The 20,774-nt window shown below is 47.0% G+C and overlaps 1 protein-coding gene across 1 annotated transcript; it reads right to left on the reverse strand.

Annotated features, from left to right (window-relative positions):
* Window positions 1-118: 118 nt before the first annotated feature.
* On the reverse strand, window positions 119-20,563 carry LOC135822917 (dehydrogenase/reductase SDR family member 7-like). The gene is made up of 7 exons (XM_065335757.1): window positions 20,182-20,563; window positions 16,458-16,575; window positions 15,250-15,458; window positions 14,255-14,388; window positions 7,684-7,829; window positions 7,150-7,195; window positions 119-788 (listed from the first exon to the last, which is right to left on the reverse strand). Exons 1-7 carry the CDS (start codon window positions 20,348-20,350, stop codon window positions 642-644), a joined length of 969 nt encoding a protein of 322 aa, XP_065191829.1. The 5' UTR covers window positions 20,351-20,563; the 3' UTR covers window positions 119-641.
* Window positions 20,564-20,774: the final 211 nt, after the last annotated feature.

The following is a 20,774-nucleotide window of genomic DNA, read 5'->3' on the forward strand; positions in this document are numbered from 1 at the left end:
TGTGAACCGTTAAGTAAGAACCAAACCAAAAAGACAACCCAAATAATTATTCCTCAGGGTGTGCAGACTCCACTATAGCCGCTTAATGTTTCACACATTTATACACCACCACCCAAAACGGTCTCTCGGCAACGAATTCTTCCAAATAAAAAAATAAATTCTATCCAAATTTTCGGGCCAGGCCCATCTTCAGGATTATATATATAGATAGTGGTGCATAATTGTGAGAAACACGCAAAACTCTACCGTAGGTAAAACACTCAATTGAAGTGTAAAATTGAACACAAAGGCTTGACCAAAAATTCATTACCTAAATGACCTACCAGCATGCAAAGGCACCTCTCAGTGACCTCTGCCCGTGTCAGCACACCCGGCTGCACTATGCTGAAAAGGAAGAGAAAGAAGAACAGGTGCAAAGTTGAACTTTGACATGAAAATGCACCATTCCTTCTGTAGCTAGATATAGAAAAAAATGTTTCGTTTCAAAAGAATGAAGAAAGGGAGAAAAGAAAACGGAAGAACATATGCCAGCAGCATGCAACAAGCTGTACACATAGTATTATTATCTGCTGACGCTACGATGACACCGAAACGCATGAAAAGCGGATACTGCTGCAATGTGCCACACAAACAGCACCACTTTAGCTATCCTTCTTGGATCCTTCAGTTGCCTGCTGGACTTCCTTCACCATTCTAGGAGCAACTTTCTTTGCTAGTTTGAAGCAGATGTGCGGGCAGTACTGGCTAAGGTAGCCAGCCATCAGAAGAGGCTGTGGACATATCCAGGCCTAGGCACAGATGAAGACATAGAAATAGCATAGCATTCAGACTATTGAAAAGTGTACACGCACAGCAAGGCTCGCGTGCGGTGGATGGATGGGTGGATGGATGGTTGTGGGTAAATGTAGGGAGCTCAGTTCCGGTCACTGAAAAGCGAAAAGTGCAGTCACAGCTCGCCTGTACAAAGTGAATGGGCGCCTCGTGGCTGCAGTTCGAGATGCAGTTCGCGGCCCGAGTATCTTCTCCCGCGGCCTTTTCGGCCTTGTCGATGCTATTTTTAGGTAGCTGAGGTCATTACCTTTCCAATGGTGCCACACATGCCATGCTTCCAAAAATAATGCCTCCGCGCTTGGCGCGGGTGCACTTCGAAGTACTAATTTCGACCAGATCCGTACTCGGCTTCGCGAGGAACACCCGATTTTCGTGTTCAGCGGCCTCGAATTAGCCTAAACCAAGAGGATTCTACAACATTGAGGCTCGCGCTTTATCGCCGTAGAAGGAAAATGATCACAGAAACCAGCCCACGGCGATTTCCTGGTGGTAGACGAAAAAATCGAGTGAACTGCGCGCACACTGGTAGAAGCAGTGACCTGGTGACGGTGAAAACGTGTGACTTGTGCAAGTCGGCGCGCAGGGCATGCGTGCACACTGCATGCATGCACACATCCTGTATCGCCATGCATGCACCAGATAGTGCAGTGGTGGACGGAAACCACACGGCTCCCATACATACTTGCATTTACTTCTGTGACTACTTTCTCCCCCGTTTTCCGATCTTCAATCGACTATAACTCTAGATTGCCTTGGAATTTTGGGTTCAAATTTTCACAGGTTGTTTCTTGATTCTTCCCGGTTTAGAAAAACTAGCGTTTTATGCAAAACTCGCGAATTTGATTTTTCAATTGAAGTCCCTAGTAAATGGTCAAGCGAAAGGCTACAATGAACACACCAAATACTGTAAAAGCCATATAAAAAACGAAGTGCTAACTCTAACGAGTTAACGAGGAGAAATTTGTCGTTAAAATAGAAATCGTTATACAGAAATCGATACGTATACTGTCCCATTGAGCGTTGAGAATGAGTGAAAATCGTTACCATTGGTACACGTAAACTAGTCAATTTTGGGAAATCGTTATATATGCGCCTCGTTAGAATAATGGCTTTTACAGTATAGCAAGTTGTGCGTTGATCAAACACATGCATACACACAAGCACAGACACATACACACACACACAGACACACACAGACACATACACACACATACAGTATGGAAGCGCATAAAGAAAACCTAAAAATCGGAGTCGTGAAACTACAGCATTTCCGGAATTTTAAAAGAATGAGAGTGGGGAGCAGAAAGTACTAATAATGATACTTGGGGAATTGTGTGTTGCTCCCTACGTGGGAGCTTGCGCTATTCCTGCCGACTTGCATTCTCACTTGACTGACTCACGACTGCCATCCAGAGCAACGACGGCAGTCGTGCGTCAGTCAAGTGAGAATTCAAGTCGGCAGGAATAGCGCAAGCTCCCACGTAAGGAGCAACACACAATTCCCCAAGTATCGCCGAAGTCGCAACAACCTCTTCTTCATATTGTTGTCCCCGGCGCGGGCTTGTGAATTAGATGGTTTGGAGGCAACACTGTGAATGGCCAACGGTCCTCAGCGTTTTTTCAGCACCTCCATGAGCGACACTGACTCACGCTTCTATCTGGTGTTCACGAGGTCTTTGGCGCGCTGGAAACGGAGCGTCTCTGTAAGTTTGTACTTGTATCCCTGTTGATGTTTGTGCCTGGAGAGCACTATATAAGTGGTGCTCTTGGGGCACAATCTTCCTCAGCCTTCTCAAGCTCTATTGATGAGGGGTGAATTCCCCAAAACATTGTGTATTGAGCAGGGAGCCGTGCTTTCTTGCAGGTTTGTCCAGTGGAAGGTTCGATGGACTTCTCGTGTGCTCTGGATGGCAGTCGTGAGTCAGTCAAGTGAGAATTCAATTCGGCAGGAATAGCGTAAGCTCCCACGTAGGGAGAAACACACAATTTTTCAGTCAGAGTTCAAAATCCTGCAGCACGCTTCACGCAGCTAAATAAGTAGGAAAAGGCTCCGAGCGACACTGGTGAGCAACACTCAATCACAATACTATGACAAATGAAATCAATTTATAGAGAGTCGTTGGGTGGACACACCCATTCCCAAACGTACGTTTCGGCAAAATAGCCATCGTCAGGTACGAAATGAAACAATGATGCCATGCAGGCCAAAAAAGAGCAGTTTTATGCCAAAGTCCTACTGCCAAAACAGCATAATCTTGCGCTACAAAAATAATAGAATACATCAACTTCAGTGGCAGAGGTTTAAGTGAGACATTCAACGCCAGCACCAAAACATATCGGAGAACAAAATCCTACCGCCAAACACAGCATGATCTGGCGCCATAAGAATAACAGATACAGTGACTTGAGCGGCAAAGGTGTAGGTGAGATGTTCAACACCAGAACCAAAGCACATTGTCACATGGAGTCATTGTCACCTTCCTAACACCTGTATTTCACAGCTATGTGTTACACCTCGTATCTGCATACAGCAAGAGGCATGTCAGTGAGAGAAACTTCATAAGTGTAAGTGACTCGTATTCAATGATGACGGCTCTGTGCCTATTCCATTATAGTGAGTGTCCAATTTTTTTAACGTGTGAAAAGGCCTCTTTTACGGGCAAAGCAAAGCATAATCATCACCATGTATCAGTACAGTGAATAATTAAACCCAACACGAATGAAAAATAAGAAATTCAATTATTATCAAAAGTAACAGATGATCTCCAAATAATTATTTGTTTTTTTTCCTACTTCCTCCATATACAAAACTTCGTGACTTTTTTTAACGGCGTTTTTGAGCAAGAAACTGCTCAAGGAACCGCGCCAAAGGCTGTCATCGACAACCCACATTCATGTTGAGGTAGGTTTGGTTGATCTCGAACAGATTCTCCACGAAAGCCATGCGTGTGTGGACGTTGCCGACAGGAACTCACGAGTCAAATGACAAAAAAATAACACTTACTTGCTCAAAACTGACACCGTGACGAAGCAGTGGCGGATCCAGGACTTGGCCGAAGAGGGGGCCCAAGGTATCCGCCCCCCCCCCCCCCCCCCAAAAAAAACAAACAACAAAATTAATACAACAACAACAAAGTCCTGAAGTTGTGAAGAGCTGTTGTATTTAGGGTACGGCGGATTCTGCCGGCAGAAAAATTGGCAGAATTCGGTACTATTTCTGGTAAGTTTCATGCATGTTTGGTATGTGGATAAAAAATGGAGCAGAATTCGAGGAATTGCCCGCCATAAGGTTTGTATGGTTCTGCCAATTTCACTGCTTTTCGAGCAGAATATGCCACCTTTTCGAGCAGAATCCGCCGGTCCCTAGTTTTATTCCATTCTCACGACATTTTCAAACTGCACTGGAACATTTCCACTCGACAGCGGCCGCGACGGACCTTTGGACGGCTCTTCAACGCGAGCTCTCTTATCTACCGGTCCACTGAAGAACGACCTGATGTCAGACGCTTTCCTCTTCATCGCATATCTGAAGGTAACCCGTTGGCTACAAGCGAAGTAGAAAGCTAGAGAGCGTTTAGTTTCTGACAAGTGAAAAAGAAAAAAGGAAGGACGGAGTCGACAGCACCGTGCATCATACAGGACTTCAGCCCAACGCGATCGCTGCACTATGTACCAGGCCCTGCATTTTTGGCACGTTTTTCACATGTTTGAAGTGCGGCCGTGTCCTCACTCCTCAGGTCGCAGTGCGTACAGTAGTTGTACACAGCGCGCTGACTAGTACAGTGCTAGTGCGTGACCCCGGACACGTATAAAAGTACCCAGCACGCGTTACCCACTTGACACGCCAAGTCATTTCGAGCGCTCATTCTACAGTCTACTAGTACATGTACTGTAATCCTAGACCAAGGTCGAAATTTTCAAAGGGGGGGGCCCAGGCCCCCTGCCCCCCCCCCCCCCCCCCCCCCCTGGATCCGCCACTGACGAAGTGGAGCTCGCGGCTGGAACACGGAGTCACGCGGCACTCGCCGCCCTGAAACTGGCCAGGCTCGAACTTGCGGTGCGCGGCCCCATACGCAGCGTGAGAACATAAAAATCGGTTCCGCTCGCACGGCAAGATGAAACATTTCAGTCGTCGTGCAACCAGCGCAGACTCCGGATCGGAATGTCGACGACCTGGCTTTCTTCGCCTCTCTCCACTCCAGTCAGACGCCTCCGTTGTCGCATAGGGGAATCGCAGGGACCTCGTCGAAGCCATTGTAGAATGCTGGGAGGATTCTCCTGCCGAGAAAATGCGAAGGGTGTGGATGTGCTTGAGCGACTCGTTTCACGGCATAATGGAGGTCGCGGGTTGGAACGACTGAATATAGTCGACACCGATTCGTACACAGCTCTGGAAATGAAGAGTACGTAGCCAAAGTCCCGCGTCGGATCATCATTGCAGCTGAAAAGAATCTGAACGAAATGGGAGCGGAAGCAGCGACTGTTGGCGATGCAGAGTCAGCGTCGTCAGGTGACAATGACAGGAGCGACGAAGACTCTGAATAAACTCAATCTCATTCGTCTGAGTTGCATTTTTCTTTTTATATAGCTTGTAAACAGGTTAGACAATGCCACGAGTGTTATTCCAAGTCAAACGGAACAATTCCAGAGCTATGCGCAGCCTTCAAAAAAAGTCACGAAGTTTTTGTATACGGAGGAAGTACAATAGTTCCCATCCGGTGCTGGTGCTAACGTGGGGCCTGGTGTCGTGGATCTCGATGGCTTCACATAGTTGGTGGCGGGCTCTATTTGGTTCCCTGGCGACAATGGCAACTGCAGAGAATGCACTCTTACCACATACCAAATTGCAATCTGGGAGGAGGGGTGGGAGGTACGGAAATGGTCTCCCCATGGCTTGTCTCTTGTCTGCCTTCTCGCCTCACCATTATGTTCCTCAAGCCGTTTGTCAAGGAAGCGACCGATCTCGCCGACATACTGTTCTGGACATTCCTTGCACTTAATCTCATACACTACATTCTTCTGCATACAGACATTCTCTCCAGCTGACATGCGGGTCAAGCACGGACCCTTTGGTCGACCTCTTTTCCTTGGCTGTAGTGGGTTCCTGGCTTTGACGCACATTGGTCGAGTCAAGGCAGAACAACACAGTGTACGCTTCAAGCTACCGGTACGCTCATACACAAGTCTCACAGGGATGCTGTATTTGAATTCAATTTGTCATAATGTTATTATGATAAATTGATTCAGGAAAAAAAATCATCGTTTGGGTCATGAAATAACCATCGCCAAAAAGGAAGTGGGCATGGGTGGGATGGGGTTGAAAAAACTTTAAAATAGAGCAGGACTGCAAGAAATAAGTTATTCAATACGAATTATTTTCAGTGAAAAAAGAAGGATCAAAGGTTTTAAAGTTATCTGTTGTTTGTGTCCAACACTAACAAATTTAATTTAATCATTGGCTCTCAATCCGAGTCTTATCTGAAAAATTTCAATACGAATAAATTCCTTTTGCTCACAGAGCCATGGATAGAGTAAATGAATAACCATAGACAGTGGCCATTACTAGACACCCGTGTTGATGGGATCCATTTCAAGGCAAACAGCAGGCAGAGGAAGGCTTGCATTGCTAGTACATTTCTTGCGGACTTTCCTTCTAACCAGCTGACTTCTCATCAAGTCTGAGTGGACCGAAGCGTGACTGAAAAATCACAAGCTCAAACCTGATGAGGCTTGATTCCGCAAGCACTCGTGCATTTATACCAGAGCACAAGCAACCTGAAAAGACTAAAATTATTCGCTCGTGTAAGGGGCCGTCCAAGGTTACCAATAGTATTTTCAAAACGAAATGTTTTCGTTTGGGGGTGGGGGTGGGTGGGTTTTAGGAGTTTCATTTCCTGTTTGTTGGACTGCGTTTTACCTGCAGAAAGGGTGGGGGTTGAAAAATACTAAAACCTTTCGTTTCTCAAAAACAATCGGTGACCCCGGACGGCCTCTAAACAAAGTTGAACAATTTGATTAGTTTCTAGGAAGAACAAAGACTGTCATTGGCTCTCTCTCTCTCTCTCTCTCTCTCTCTCTCTCTCTCTCTCTCTCTCTCTCTCTCTCTCTCTCTCTCTCTCTCTCTCTCTCTCTCTCTCTCTCTCTCCTTGGCTCTCCATCTGAGTCCAGTAGATTAGTTGTCTGTCTTTATACTGGCCCTGGAGTGCCATAATTTCCCACGGCCTAAGACGAAATCCGCCACGGTCTTTACATGCTGATGATGCATTTCCAACTAAGAAGTTTATCTAAAACCTCGGTTTATACCTAGAATATTCTTACCTCTGGAAGACGATTGGACATTGCGACCAAGCTCAGCTCAGCACATCTGAAAGACAACATCAAGCAGAATTCACCATACACTTGCTACAGAGAGTGCAAGATAATCGAACTTACGATACCTCGATTTACTCCAGTTTTCAGCAGTATTCTCGGGAAGACGAAATTCTCGATTTGAGGTCCCATTTACATGTATATACCAAACAGACGGTCATCGTTGGGAACACAATGAGTGCTCTAATTTCTACGCTACAAAGTATGAAGTCTGAGGAAGGCCTGAGGTTTCCTGTAGCTTTACCCTGAAATAAGGAATTCGGGTGGACACATCCCTTCTCGTAGGGCTACAGATGTGAACTAGTTCCGTTATTTCACAACGTATCGGCACTTGGTCATCATCAGGTAATAGCAAAAATGAATTAAAATGGCCAACACGCTGTACAATAACGGAACTGGTTGGGATCTGCAGCGCTATGGGAATGGGTGTGTCCACCGGAACTCCTCGTCATAAAATATGAAGACTGAATATCCAGGTCTTACCGCTCGGGCTTCATGCCTCCTTGTATTAACTTGTCAGCCTGGCCATGCCTGGTCCCATCACCATTCAGGGCGTTAGAATCCACATTGGTAGCCACCGGGCCAGGGCAGATGTTGGTGACGGCAACGTTCGCCTCCAGCCCTTGTAGCTACACAGCATACACAACATGAAAGGCCAGAGTTTGCGATATTACAGCGAGTTGTGACGGCAATCATCTTAGAGACTGTTTCTCCCATTCCCGTCGGCTTCCGCTCTCATTTCGTCATAATCATTTACACTCACTCTGCCTACTCTGTATGGTGAACCCCAAATTAATTTATAGTAAAGAAAAGGACCAAGGAACTACAACTTAAAATAAAGTAACAATAACAACAACTACAAGTTCTGAGCCCAAACGAGAGAGCTTGGAAGCTCAGGGCCCTACGCTATGCTTTTTTGCCTTGATGACCTAGACAAAAAAAGCATAGGGATGTTATAAATTCTTTAAAAAATTCTAAAAATTCCTTTTTTTTAAAGACATAACCTGGGATTGGAACCCGCACTATCGCGCGCCCTGCATGCATCCCCCGATACACTTCGCATACATACTAATTCTTCCAAGTTGCTTCACGTTATGATCTTGCATTTGAAAGCCCTATTTGAATATGCATTGTGGCCAGCCGTCTTTGATGGTACGGTACGGTACGGGATAGGTACGGGACAGGTACGATCGAGGGTAATACGACACCGTCTACCGCCTTGATGACGGCAAAAAAAGCATAGGGATGTTATAAATTTTTTCAATTCTCCTATTTTTTTTCAGGCATATCCTGGGATTCGAACCCGCACTATCGCCCTACATGCATTCCCCCATACACTTCGCATTCATACCCATTCTTCCAAGTTGCTTCACGTTATGATCTTGTGTTTGAAAGCCCTATTTGAATATTGCGGCCAGCTGTACATTTTGTATGTGGCCAGCTGTGTTTGATGGTACGGTACGGGACAGATACGGGATAGCGCCAGGCGTGACACAAACACACAAACAAACAAACAAACACACAAATACCAAACGAGAGAGCTTGGAAGCTCAGGGCCCTGCGCTATGCTTTGTTGCCTAGCTCATCGTGCATGTTGTTTGAACTGATGGAAATGCTTTTTCCTTTGATTAGCTACATCATTGTATTGCAAAAACGTTTCAATGAGTTACTGAAGTAACGTCTTCTGCATAGCTATGGGACCGGCGCTGACTCTGCCGATCACGGGCGTTCTGGAGTCGACGGGATGTATGTCCTGACGTTTCCTGGGACCGGCGCTGACTGTGCCGATCACGGGCGTTCTTCTTCTTCTTCTTCTTATTATTATTATTATTATTATTATTATTATTATTATGAAGTCTGAAGAAAATGTTGAACGGCCTCTGCTGGGATGACGACTACACCATAGCTCAGTGGTTAGAGCATCGCTGGCTACAAGCGAAAGTCCCTGGTTCGAGTCCTGGTGGTGACAGTCAATTTTTTCTTCAGACTTTTCCCGTTTGTCTCTTTCCCTCAAACCAGTTAATATTATTATTATTATTAGTGCTGAAACGATTATATCGATTACTCGTTACTTACTCGATAAGAAATAGATCGAACGGTTATTTCGATTTTATCGGCTAAACGAGTAGAATGGTACTTACGCTCGGTACGGGATTTCCCCCCTTTTGGAGATCGCACAAAGCGTGCATGCACCGAAAGTGTTGCGAGTACGACACGAATATGTACATGACTGTACACTTGCAACATCGATTTACGTGTAAAGTACAAGCGCGACCTGAGAAACATCGACGCGATCACCGTTGCCGTCTTTTCAGCTGACTACTTTTCTTACATACAGCATGCAGGACGGGCAGGCTCGGTATGTGTCTACAGACTACACTAGCTGCAGGGGTTGGAGTTCCCGCCACGTGGGAGTAGTCTTGAGCTAAAGACAGTAAAGTGGTCTTCAGTTTCATGGTTTCCGTTCTGTCGATGGTTCCAGAACCAGTTTGCTCGACGACGAGCTAGGCCTGCCGTCTGGGCCTATTTTGAGCATAGACAGGAAAAGCAACTACAGTCAAATCTGCCGTTAGCGACCTCTGCTGTAGGCGACCATCTACCGTTAGCGACCGATTTTCCGTGCACCGACGGTTTCACATACAAACTGATCTGTCCAGAGCGACCATCTGCTGTGCGCGACCAGCGACCGCGATTTCATGCACGGTGGCTGCATTCAAATCTGCTGTAAGCGACCGCGACCCAGGTTCAGTCAGGTGCGAAACTGTACTTGCCAGTGCGCTGTCAACTGCAAAGTGTGAAAATGCGCTGTCTTGCAAGTGCGATCGACTGGCGCCTGGCCTGTACCATGTGTACTGAGGCTGTGCTGTAGCTCTCAAGTCCAGGCAGTGTCGATCTACTGCCGTGTCGCATACGCGTACTATACGGGTATGGTCGTCGTTGAATATCCAATAAAATTAATGATATTAAAAATCACATTATTCTCGTCGATTTGAGTACATGGAAGCATATATATGGTATGCCGGATTTACCATACATCTGCCGTAAGAGACCATCTGGCGTAAGCGACCGCTTTTTCTTGCACCAAGGGGCGGTCGCTTACGACAGATTTGACTGTAGTTACTTTTTGGTGCGCCTCAAGTCAGCTCATCCGTCGAAATCCGCCGATCTGCACCCCTGGGCGGTTTCTCTGACTTCATCGTCGGAGTCAGCGAAGTCACAGGCGAAAGGCACCATCAGCTCTTGGTTTGCAACCAGTGAGTTGCCTCTGTCTTGTCTGTATTCGTCTGGTCAGTCCGAACAGCTGACAGACTTGTTGCGGGATCATTGGATCTATGCGCCCGCTTTCCGTCGTTGGCGATGTAGGACTGGTATTTTTTTGAAATTCACAGAATGTACATGTACAAATAAATAAATAAATTCGACAGGTTCGCGTACCGGGCAGGTCAAGAACAAGGAGACGTACAACTCCCTGGTCAAGAACCACCTTTCCGCTTCCGTGGGACGCCACCACCCCATGATCAGGCGTCAGATGCGGCTCCTAAACGGTGGGGGAGGATAGATCAGATCCACCAACCATAGCCTAGGCCAAAGGCCTCAATCCCATTGCCGCATCCATGTATTACTCATGCCAGGCCACGAGTTCCCAAGTAACTGTGGGTCGCAGCACGGTTGGAAAAAATCCTTCCGCTTCCTAGCAGGCCTTGAACCTGGTACCTCTCGTTTCTCAATCATGGTCTTAGACCAACCAACTGTACCTGCCTCCACTGATGTACTGATGTAGTTACTGTAATAATCGTTTAGCCGATAAGCCGATCGTTATGGTATCAGCTAAGCCACTAAGGAAAAAACGTAATCGTTTCAGCACTAATTATTATTATACTGACAGCAACTAACATCCATTCTGATTGCATTTACTCGTCTCCCTACTTCGTATTTCTTTCCAGAAAATCTCCCCATACAGCAGGGAGTCGTTTACATAATATGACTCCCTGCTATACATCTACATGACTGTATATACGTTAATTATGATGCTATCGGCCTACATGCGATTCCCGGGCTGGTCGACAGGCGGCCCAGCCAGCCTGCTAGTGGGATCTCGGCCTCGCACACAAATCCACACAAAATGTTACTGCACTGAATGCATTCCCCCGATACACTTCGCATATATACTCATTCTCTTGATGGTACCGTACTCTTGATGGTACGGGACAGGTACGGGATAGCGCCAGGCGCGGCTAGGCATGTCGATGGCACAAACAAACAAAAATATTGTGGCCAGCTGTCTTTGCTGGTACGGTACGGTACGGGACAGATACGGGATAGAGCCAGGCGCGACACAAACAAACAAACAAACAAACACAAAACGAGAGAGCTTGGAAGCTCAGGGCCCTGCGCTATGCTTTTTTGCCTTGATGACCTAGACAAAAAAAAAGCATAGGAATGTTTTCTTTAAAAAAATCCTTTTTTTTAAACCTGGGATTCGAACCCGCACTATCGCGCGCCCTGCATGCAGCCCCCGATACACTTCGCATACATACTAATTCTTCCAAGTTGTTTCACATTGTGATCTTGCATTTGAAAGCCCTATTTCAATATGCATTGTGGCCAGCCATCTTTGATGGCACGGTACGGTAGGGAATAGGTACGGGACAGGTACGATCGAGGGTAATACGACACCGTCTAGCTGCCCGCAATATTCAAATAGGGCTTTCAAACGCAAGATTAACGTGAAGCAACTTGGAAGAATGGGTATGAATGCGAAGTGTATGGGGGAATGCATGTAGGGCGATAGTGCGGGTTCGAATCCCAGGATATGCCTGAAAAAAAAGGAGAATTGAAAAAATTATAACATCCTATGCTTTTTTGCCGTCAGATACGGATAGCGCCAGGCGTGACACAAACAAACAAACAAACAAACAAACACACAAACAAACAAATACCAAATTAAAGCTGTGTGGACCCTGGCTAGCGCCAGACGTTACTGAAGTAACGTCTTCTGCATAGCTACGGGAATTAAAGCTGTGTGGACCCTGGCTAGCGCCAGACGTTACTGAAGTAACGTCTTCTGCATAGCTACGGGAATTAATATTCATGTATCACGTACAGCTAGCCCATGTACTCTACACGCTATCCACTTTTAGAAACACACTTCACTTGCCATCCAACTGCACATCCTTATTCTAACTCTTACACCGTACTCCGAACACAGCAGGGAGTATAATACTACTCCCTACATTGCAGCGGTATTTTGAAATTATGAAGCTGGCCCACGACGAGGGTTTCCCATCAGATCTTAGTTAGTCCAGGAGAGAGCGTTTCATTTGTAGTGTCAAGTGAGCGAGTTTAAACTAGTAACCTTACTTTTACATGGCGTGGTCAGAACTGGTCTGGAGCATTGTTCGTAAGGCTCTTGTGACTCTATGCCCGTGCTGTTTGTCGGCGGCGTTGATAGCTCTCTACATGTATTTCCATTCGTCGGAAGGTGTTTTTGTTAGTCAGCATGAACTTAGCTTGATTAGCTTTTGCTCGCCAGGAGCAGGTACAGGGATTTTTATTCTTACTGTTACCCAAGGGCACCCATTGAGGTAAGACTGCAAGACAAGGATAAGTGTGGTAATTGGGCCGAAAAGGGATGTAGCCAGGCCTAATCGGGCCGAAAGGGACAAAGCCAGGCCTAATTGTACGAAAAAGGGACGAAGCCAGGCCTAATTGTGCGAAAAAGGGACGAAGCCAGGCCTAATCAGACCGAAAACGGACATAGCTAGGCCTAATCGGGCCGAAAACGAACATAGCCAGGCTTACTGTCTAAGTGGTTCCCCGACTGTCTAGACTCTGAATGCTTAGATGTACTTCCTCCGCGTCATTAAAATTGTCGATTCGCGCATCGCAATGTTTGTGTCGCGAATCGCAATGTTTGTGACTTGGCTCGTCTGAGTCAGACTTTCGGAATCGCTGTTTTCTGTGTTCGAACATTGGTGCGACCCTTCCTGCGCAATGTCTACTTGTTACTGAAGCCGTGGTGGTCTCGGACTCTGTCGGAGCCCTATTCCGCACCAAGCAAATTCTTCGCGATCCGCACTATTCCGCCCCAGAGCGCATATCGTTTTTCTGGAGTTCGTGCCGTCCCACATCGTTCGCGTGGGCATTTATCAAGACTGCAAGCTCGGGTATAAGAATCCTGGTATCTCTCCTGAATATGAAATGCTGAAGTGGACGATGGTAAGAACAAAGTGTTCACAAATTCCTAAAATGCGCTACTTGTGGCGCATGTTGCTGCGAAGGTAGCAGGTCTGAAAACACCAACAAAATCAGCGAAGCGCTTGCCAAGGAAAAAAGGTGCGGAACTGCTTACCCTAGCCTGCTGGAAGGTGACTACAGTGTACTTGAAGAATGCTAGCTTGCCTTCATCGCCTGCCACCTGGAGGCATGGATCGCTTGAAAACGAAGTATCTTGACCTGAATTTGAACGCGCATCTTGTTCAGTGTATTGTTGAGTGCTGAAGGGTCTGCCTCAAACTCTGATGAAGACATCGACCTAAGCTGCAAGTGCAGCGAAGCGGGAGACCACAAACTAAAGCTTGGTGCGTCGACAATGCTCTGCCTATTTCTAGCTGATTTCTTTGCCCTTCGAGTAGACAAAATAAATTCGAAAAATCGCTCTGGGAAGCGACAATTTTAATGACACGGAGGAAGTATCACCAGCCCACAGTTGTAAGAATGGACCCGGATGGAGAGCCAAGGATTAATTTATAGAAAATAAAAGGGTCAAGGAACTACAAGTTTCAGCTCGTGCTTATCTTGGTTGTGCTCGCCTTCCCCTCCTTATGTTATTTCTATAGCTTAGAACTTTCCAAGTTATCGCATGAGCTGACTGTTTAGTAACTGGTGGTGTTAGTGGACATTATAGCGTAACTTGTAGTTCCTTGGTCCTTTTTACTTGTCCACAATTGTAAGTAATTATTTTTGTGGAAATTGTTCGGAATCACATGAATGCCAGGTGTGCCCTACACCAGTTGGCCTAGAAACCAGTTGGTCTACGCCACTGAATCCTTACCTCCATGCGCAGTGCGTCCATGTAGCCAATGAGCGCAAACTTAGCGCCACAGTAGATGGTGCGTCCGGCACTGCCCACCTTTCCGGCAATGGACGAGACGTTAGCGATGTGACCCCCGCCACGTTGCACGAAATCTACACGCGGGAGAACACAAACACAAACACACACACACACACACACACACACACAATACCGTATTTTACGGAGTGTCAGCCACACCCAGACGTTTAGTCACGAAATAGACATCTACCCTTTTATCACCATTAGTTTCTCCATCATGGTCTAAGACGCACCACCGACTTATTGGGACGGAAATATTGGTGTTTAAAGTGCGGTATATACTCCGGAAAATACGGTAGTTGAGGCGAGGCAAACAAACAGCCAGCATTTTGCATACAACTGAGTTGCAGACACGAGCAAGCCTGAATGCTTCATGCCTGCAATGCATAACGCGAATGATCTTACTCGGGAACTGGCACGTGACGCCAATCCACTTCAGCTGCATACTCTGGTTTTCATGCGCTCTTGGTACTGACAGCCACCATGTCAGCACGTCGGAGCTAGTAAAGACATGATTTAAATATCAGCATGTGTTGCTTGGACATAGCACTGCCCTGTGAGGGCTCAACTTGGACAAGACAAAACAGTTTCACACACACACACACACACACACACGCACGCACACACACATACACACGCACACACACACACATACACACACACACACACACACCCGGTCCTGGTCCTGGTAGACACTGCCATGTAGGTCACGTGTTACACACACACACACACACACACACACACACACACACACACACACACACACACACACACACACACACACACACACACACACACACACACATACACACACCGACTCCATCGTGTGTGTATACCCGATAGCCAACTACGGTATCGACGCAAAGAGGGGAGGATCGAACGGCAATCACATCTTCACGAAACCATCGGCAGCATCTTACAGCAGCGCTACTCACGTGGAAGCAGCGCCTTGGTCAGTGTGATCTGCCCGAAGAAGTCCACTTCGAACAGGCGCCGCTGGGTGTCCAGTGTAAACTGCGAGTAGAGGCCCCTCTGTGCTACGCCAGCATTGTTAACCAGCATGTCCACATGACCGAACAGGCCGATAGCCTCAGACACGTACTTCTCCATCCCGTCGGTGTTCGCAACATCCATCACAAGCACCCTAGAACAAACACCACGCACATGGAGAGAAACCCACAATGGAGTAAACAAAGTGGAGCTCGACTTTTGACTGGGTTTTCCCCTTCCTCGACCACTGTCCTTCTGTCCTGATGATAACCAGTTCATTAACCTTTCTACACTGGTCAGAATACATGAAGAAAATCGCTGCAAGACCAGTTCGAAAACAATGCTGCAGTGTGAATACTAGTTGTGAGATTTCCACCACCATGTCAGTGCTACAGCCTACTTCAAAAGATTAGGATCTTGAGTTCGATCCCCAACTAGGCCCGATTGAGTGCTCCCATGTATGTAGTGTGCAATGCAGCTCCAAAAGAGTTAAACTGCTCCTTCCAAATCACGACTTCTCTATCCTCCCACTGCAAATCAACTGTAGGGTTGCATGGTGAAATGAATAGCAAGGGATCAGCAGCAGTAATTTGATTTCGTCAGGAACCTCTCCGCTGAAAATATAGACCAGCTCATGGCTGCCAAGATTGTCTTGAGTGAGAGGACTTCATACAGAGTATATCAACTTGTTTGGTAGGTGGAATTGAGAGTTATTCGCTGCTGAATCATGACAACCTCAAGACATCTGTGTTGTCGTCAGTACCAGCAAAAAGTCTAGCATTCACTATTTGCTCTTGGCAAATCAGCATTTTAGAAGTAGAAACTTTGGTATTGCTGTAATGATAAGTCCAAAGAGGGGAAGGTAGGCGGCATCAAGCCGAACACAAGCTACATTCCAAGTCACAGTGGATGTCAGTCTGGTGCTACCTTGTGCACGTCTGACTGTTAGAAACTTTGGTAGTAATATTTTTTTTAATGCACGGGTACGCGTACAGGGTGGGTCAAGAACCGCCTTCCGCTTCCGTAGGGCGCCACCACCCCATGATCAGGTGTCAGGCGAAGCAACGCACAATAGTAGCCAAAGATGAGATGTGCCATATTATGTAGCTTGTCCCTTCAGGAAAGTTCATCAAGTAAATACTAAATAGCTTACTTGGCATTATCTGGATGGTCCAGTGATTGTCGCACTGCTTCTAGCTTGCTCTCTGTGCGAGAGGACAATATCACCTTGGCGCCAATTCGAGACAGGGACCTGGCAATAGCCTCCCCAACTACATTCAACAGCAAGAAAAGCACAAAATCAGTCAAGCCTCATGCAAGCCTGTTACCACATCTTGACAACCGGTGGAACTACTCTACTCAAGTAAAAACAATGGATTACTTCAACAAATCACCATGCTGTGACAATGTTTATTGTATTAAAAATTGCTAACATGATTTAAGCTGTGGTAGTCCCACTGAACTGTATCTAATAATGTGTATGATTCATGATGTAATGTATGTTTGGTCTCAGTCATTGATAAGCCTTCAGTAAACTAGAAGCATAGCCATAGAGCATGTACTCTGTTCTTGCTGTACGCATTCTCCCCATACTCGGCATGCCCGGAGTAGTGCCATGTGTTGGACCAGTGACGTAGGTCTCATGTGATACTTGTTTTAGCTACATTGCACATATTAAGGTCGAGGAGATCAAGAGAGAGAGCCCGAGAATGGCGGCCAGATCCATATTGTCCTGATTACCTATTATCCAGAAACCTTTCCTTGTATTTATTCTTATTGCATGTATTGACTAATCGCTTTGCTGGATTGAACCGTGTTGGCTGGTGTGAACTGATTGATGAGTTGACTAAAACATTGGCGCAGTGAACAGGATTCCTTTCAGAAAATAAGTCACTCGTTGAAGTTTGTAGTTTTCACCACGCACGTGGGAAATGGCAGCAAAAGTAAAAGTCGGCACCCGCCTTGACCTGGACTACGAGCTGAGAAACGATCATTTCCTTACTTGGCGTAGTCAGTTGGAGATTGGCTTTGCACTCCACGAAGTGAAGGATCAGTCGAAGCAGTATTTGGCAGAAGCTGCCAATTTAGGCGAGTCAGCAAGCCACTATTTATGGCAGAGCTACCCGACAGTGCCAACTACTTCAACCAATCCCTACAACGACCTTATCAAATTGTTCCAAGAGTATTTCGGCTCGAAGCAGAGTGCAGCGTCCCGTTTGGCGGAATTGTTTGCAGTCGAACAACGTCCTGGGGAGACAGTACAGGCCTTTCGGCTGCGGGTGCAAAAGGACATGAGGGTTTGTAACCTGACCAGTAATCGTAGTGCCGAGGACCTACTGGGAGTTGTGGGAGTCCACCTGTTTGCACGGGGACTCGGCTCTGCCAGTGCCCGAAAGAGTGTCTTGGAGCACGATGCGCAGGACTTGAGCTCCGCCGCAGCCAAGGCGCAGGCAGTAGTATTAGCGGAGGACTGTGCTAACAACCCTCCAGTACTGGAGGTGAGCTATGCCGCTATCCATCAACGCCGACACACAACATTGCCAACATTAGGCTGTGGATATTGTGGGGAGAAGCACGTTCCAGGCAAGCCGCACTGGCCAGCGGTCCATATGTTCTGTGCCAAGTGTGGACGTAAGGGACACTTCTCGTCTGTGTGCCGTTCCGACTTTGGTCGAGCGGACCGCAGCGCCCAGACCCAGTTGCCGAACGCAGCATCAGCGCAAAAGAATCGGACCGCACCTGCCGTATCGTCGCTCCGAACTGGTGCAGCATCACCCGCCGTACAGTCCGCCCAGACACCAGAGTCCTATGAAACCTTCGGGGTGCAGGCAGAGAAGACCGGCTTCACGCTTCCTCTGAGGCAGGTAACATTGGACAGCCGACACACATTGTCGCTAAGAGTGGACTCTGCCAGCAGGGTTTCCATTATCCCTAAGTCGGCGCTCCCATCGGGGTACGTCTTGTCACTGCCGCCATGCCCACTTCAGCCAGTGGGGCTATCTTTGTAGTCAATGACACACAGTGCGCGGTGCCCGCGCTATTAGGAGAACAGGCGTCCATCCAGTTAGGTCTTCTGGCAATGTCGATTTCAGCCACTGATATTCCAGCTGGTGCTCATCGCCCAGCATCACTACCTCCTCATGCCTGGCACACCGTCGCTATTGACGCGTTGTATTACCAGCAGAGCGCTTTCCTAACTCTTCTGGATTTATACAGCCGATATCCTGCAGTTGTACGTTTACCAGTCGAGAAGACAAGTGACCTCATCGGGGCACTGGGCCAAATATTCACTCTGTTTGGCATGCCACGACACCTAATAGCCGACAACCGTTCACCGTTCTGCAGCGACGAATTCCGCAAACAGCTCGAGTCATGGGGAATCAGTCACGAGTGCACTGTCCCCAACACGCCGCAGCAGCATCCACTTGAACGTCTCCACCGGACATTGAAGCAACACATGGGACAATCTGGCGAGACACGAACAGAAGACGCACTTCGTGTGGCACTCCGAGCAGTTCGGTCAGCCGTCAACACGACTACCGGCAAACCTCCGGGTGATCTACTGCTGCGAGGAGGTTATCACACGCTGCCCGTACAGCTTCGGCCAGGCGATAATGTGGCTACAGATGACGATGATGACGAGGTACACGAGGAACTGCACAAACGCGGTGCTCAGCCATCTGCCATCGTTACCGCAGCCCCTAGTACGGTTCAACCAGCTTCTAGTCGTCCGCAGCGTAAGACTCAAACGCCAAGTCGCTATCGGTAGACCGCTGGTCTTTTTCTGAAAAGGGGGAAATGTGGTAGTCCCACTGAACTGTATCTAATAATGTGTCTGATTCATGATGTAATGTATGTTTGGTCTCAGTCATTGATAAGCCTTCAGTAAACTAGAAGCATAGCCAGGCCCATAGGACATGTACTCTGTTCTTGCTGTACGCATTCTCCCCATACTCGGCATGCCCGGAGTAGTGCCATGTGTTGGACCAGTGACGTAGGTCTCATGTGATACTTGTTTTAGCTACATTGTACATATTAAGGTCGAGGAGATCAAGAGAGAGAGAGAGAGAGCCCGAGAATGGTGGCCAGATCCATATTGTCCTGATTATTTATTATCCAGAACCCTTTCCTTGTATTTATTCTTATTGCATGTATTGACTAATCGCTTTGCTGGATTGAACCGTGTTGGCTGGTGTGAACTGATTGACGAGTTAACTAAAACAGCGACTGCAGATGATTTTTGATTTTTTTGGATTCACAGATCTAGTATAATTATTACGGATTTTCCACAAGGGATATGAAAAATAGAAAGAGGTGGCAAACAAGATGGTAGGTATTTCAAGTAATCGACACAGGTAGAGGAAACGTGGTTTCAAACTCAATGGCGATCCTCAGACAACTGATAGCCTTCTCGTTGTCTGAGGATTTCCATCTGGCATGAAACTGCTAGGTATAAATAACTAGATGCATAGTAATCTGTGGCTAGTGTAATATCATTATACAAGCATGTACTGTCGTCGACATGGAAATCCGGTGGAGGTCATGCGGCCCCAGGGCGCTGGCCATGCAGCCGTGAGCACGCATGCGATCAACCAGTGCACTGCATGCAACGTTCCGTACGCACTGAGGGCGCCGCGACCCCGGTCATTTGACCGGATTTCTATGTCCATGACATTAGCTTGGGGTCCTGTGAGCATTCTATGGAACCAGACGACTCCGCTATCTGTAGTCTGTACGCGTTCTAATTATGTAGACCATGATCGTAGGTATCAATGGCCACAACTATTTTCAACTTTCTTAACTCGTCCGAATGGAATCAGTAATTAAATGCTATTCTGGAAAGATTTTTCTCGGATACAAAATATTTGTGAACTCACTTCCCGACGATGCTCCAGTTACCCACACGACACGGTCGCGAAAGTACTCTCTTCTCAGCTTCTTGCGCATCAGGACAAGATCTCCATCCGAGAAAACCAGAAGAACGACTACAGCAATGGACGCTAGGAACACTGCAAGTCCAAGCAGTTGTATGAGAAACATAAACATCTTCAACTCCGTGGAATGCGTTCACACTAAAAGTTATGATGGGTACGGATTGAATCACGCCAAGTGAGATGAATGGTCCCTGCTAATGTTTGATAACGACGTCTAAGACTCTTGCTACAACTAGATCCGGAAAGCAAAGAAATAGAAGGAAGACAAAATCAAACCAGACACAACATAAAAGCAATCAAACCGGCTACAAGCTACAAGCTAGCTGTCGATATGGATTTAGGAATATTTTTTGAAAAGACCACGTCCACGTGTACAGTCCTGTACTGAGAGTAACTCCTGCGCGGTGGTAAAGCCTCCTTGGCGTCTTCGGATCGACATGGCGTGACGTCGGCTAGGTTTGTTGTTGTTTTTTATTTGACCTGGTTTGGCGTGAACACAACATGTCATTGTGCAGTCATGTACATGTATACCGGTA

This window comes from Sycon ciliatum, chromosome 8 (assembly GCF_964019385.1).
Source record: "Sycon ciliatum chromosome 8, ocSycCili1.1, whole genome shotgun sequence".
Lineage (NCBI taxonomy): Eukaryota > Metazoa > Porifera > Calcarea > Leucosolenida > Sycettidae > Sycon > Sycon ciliatum.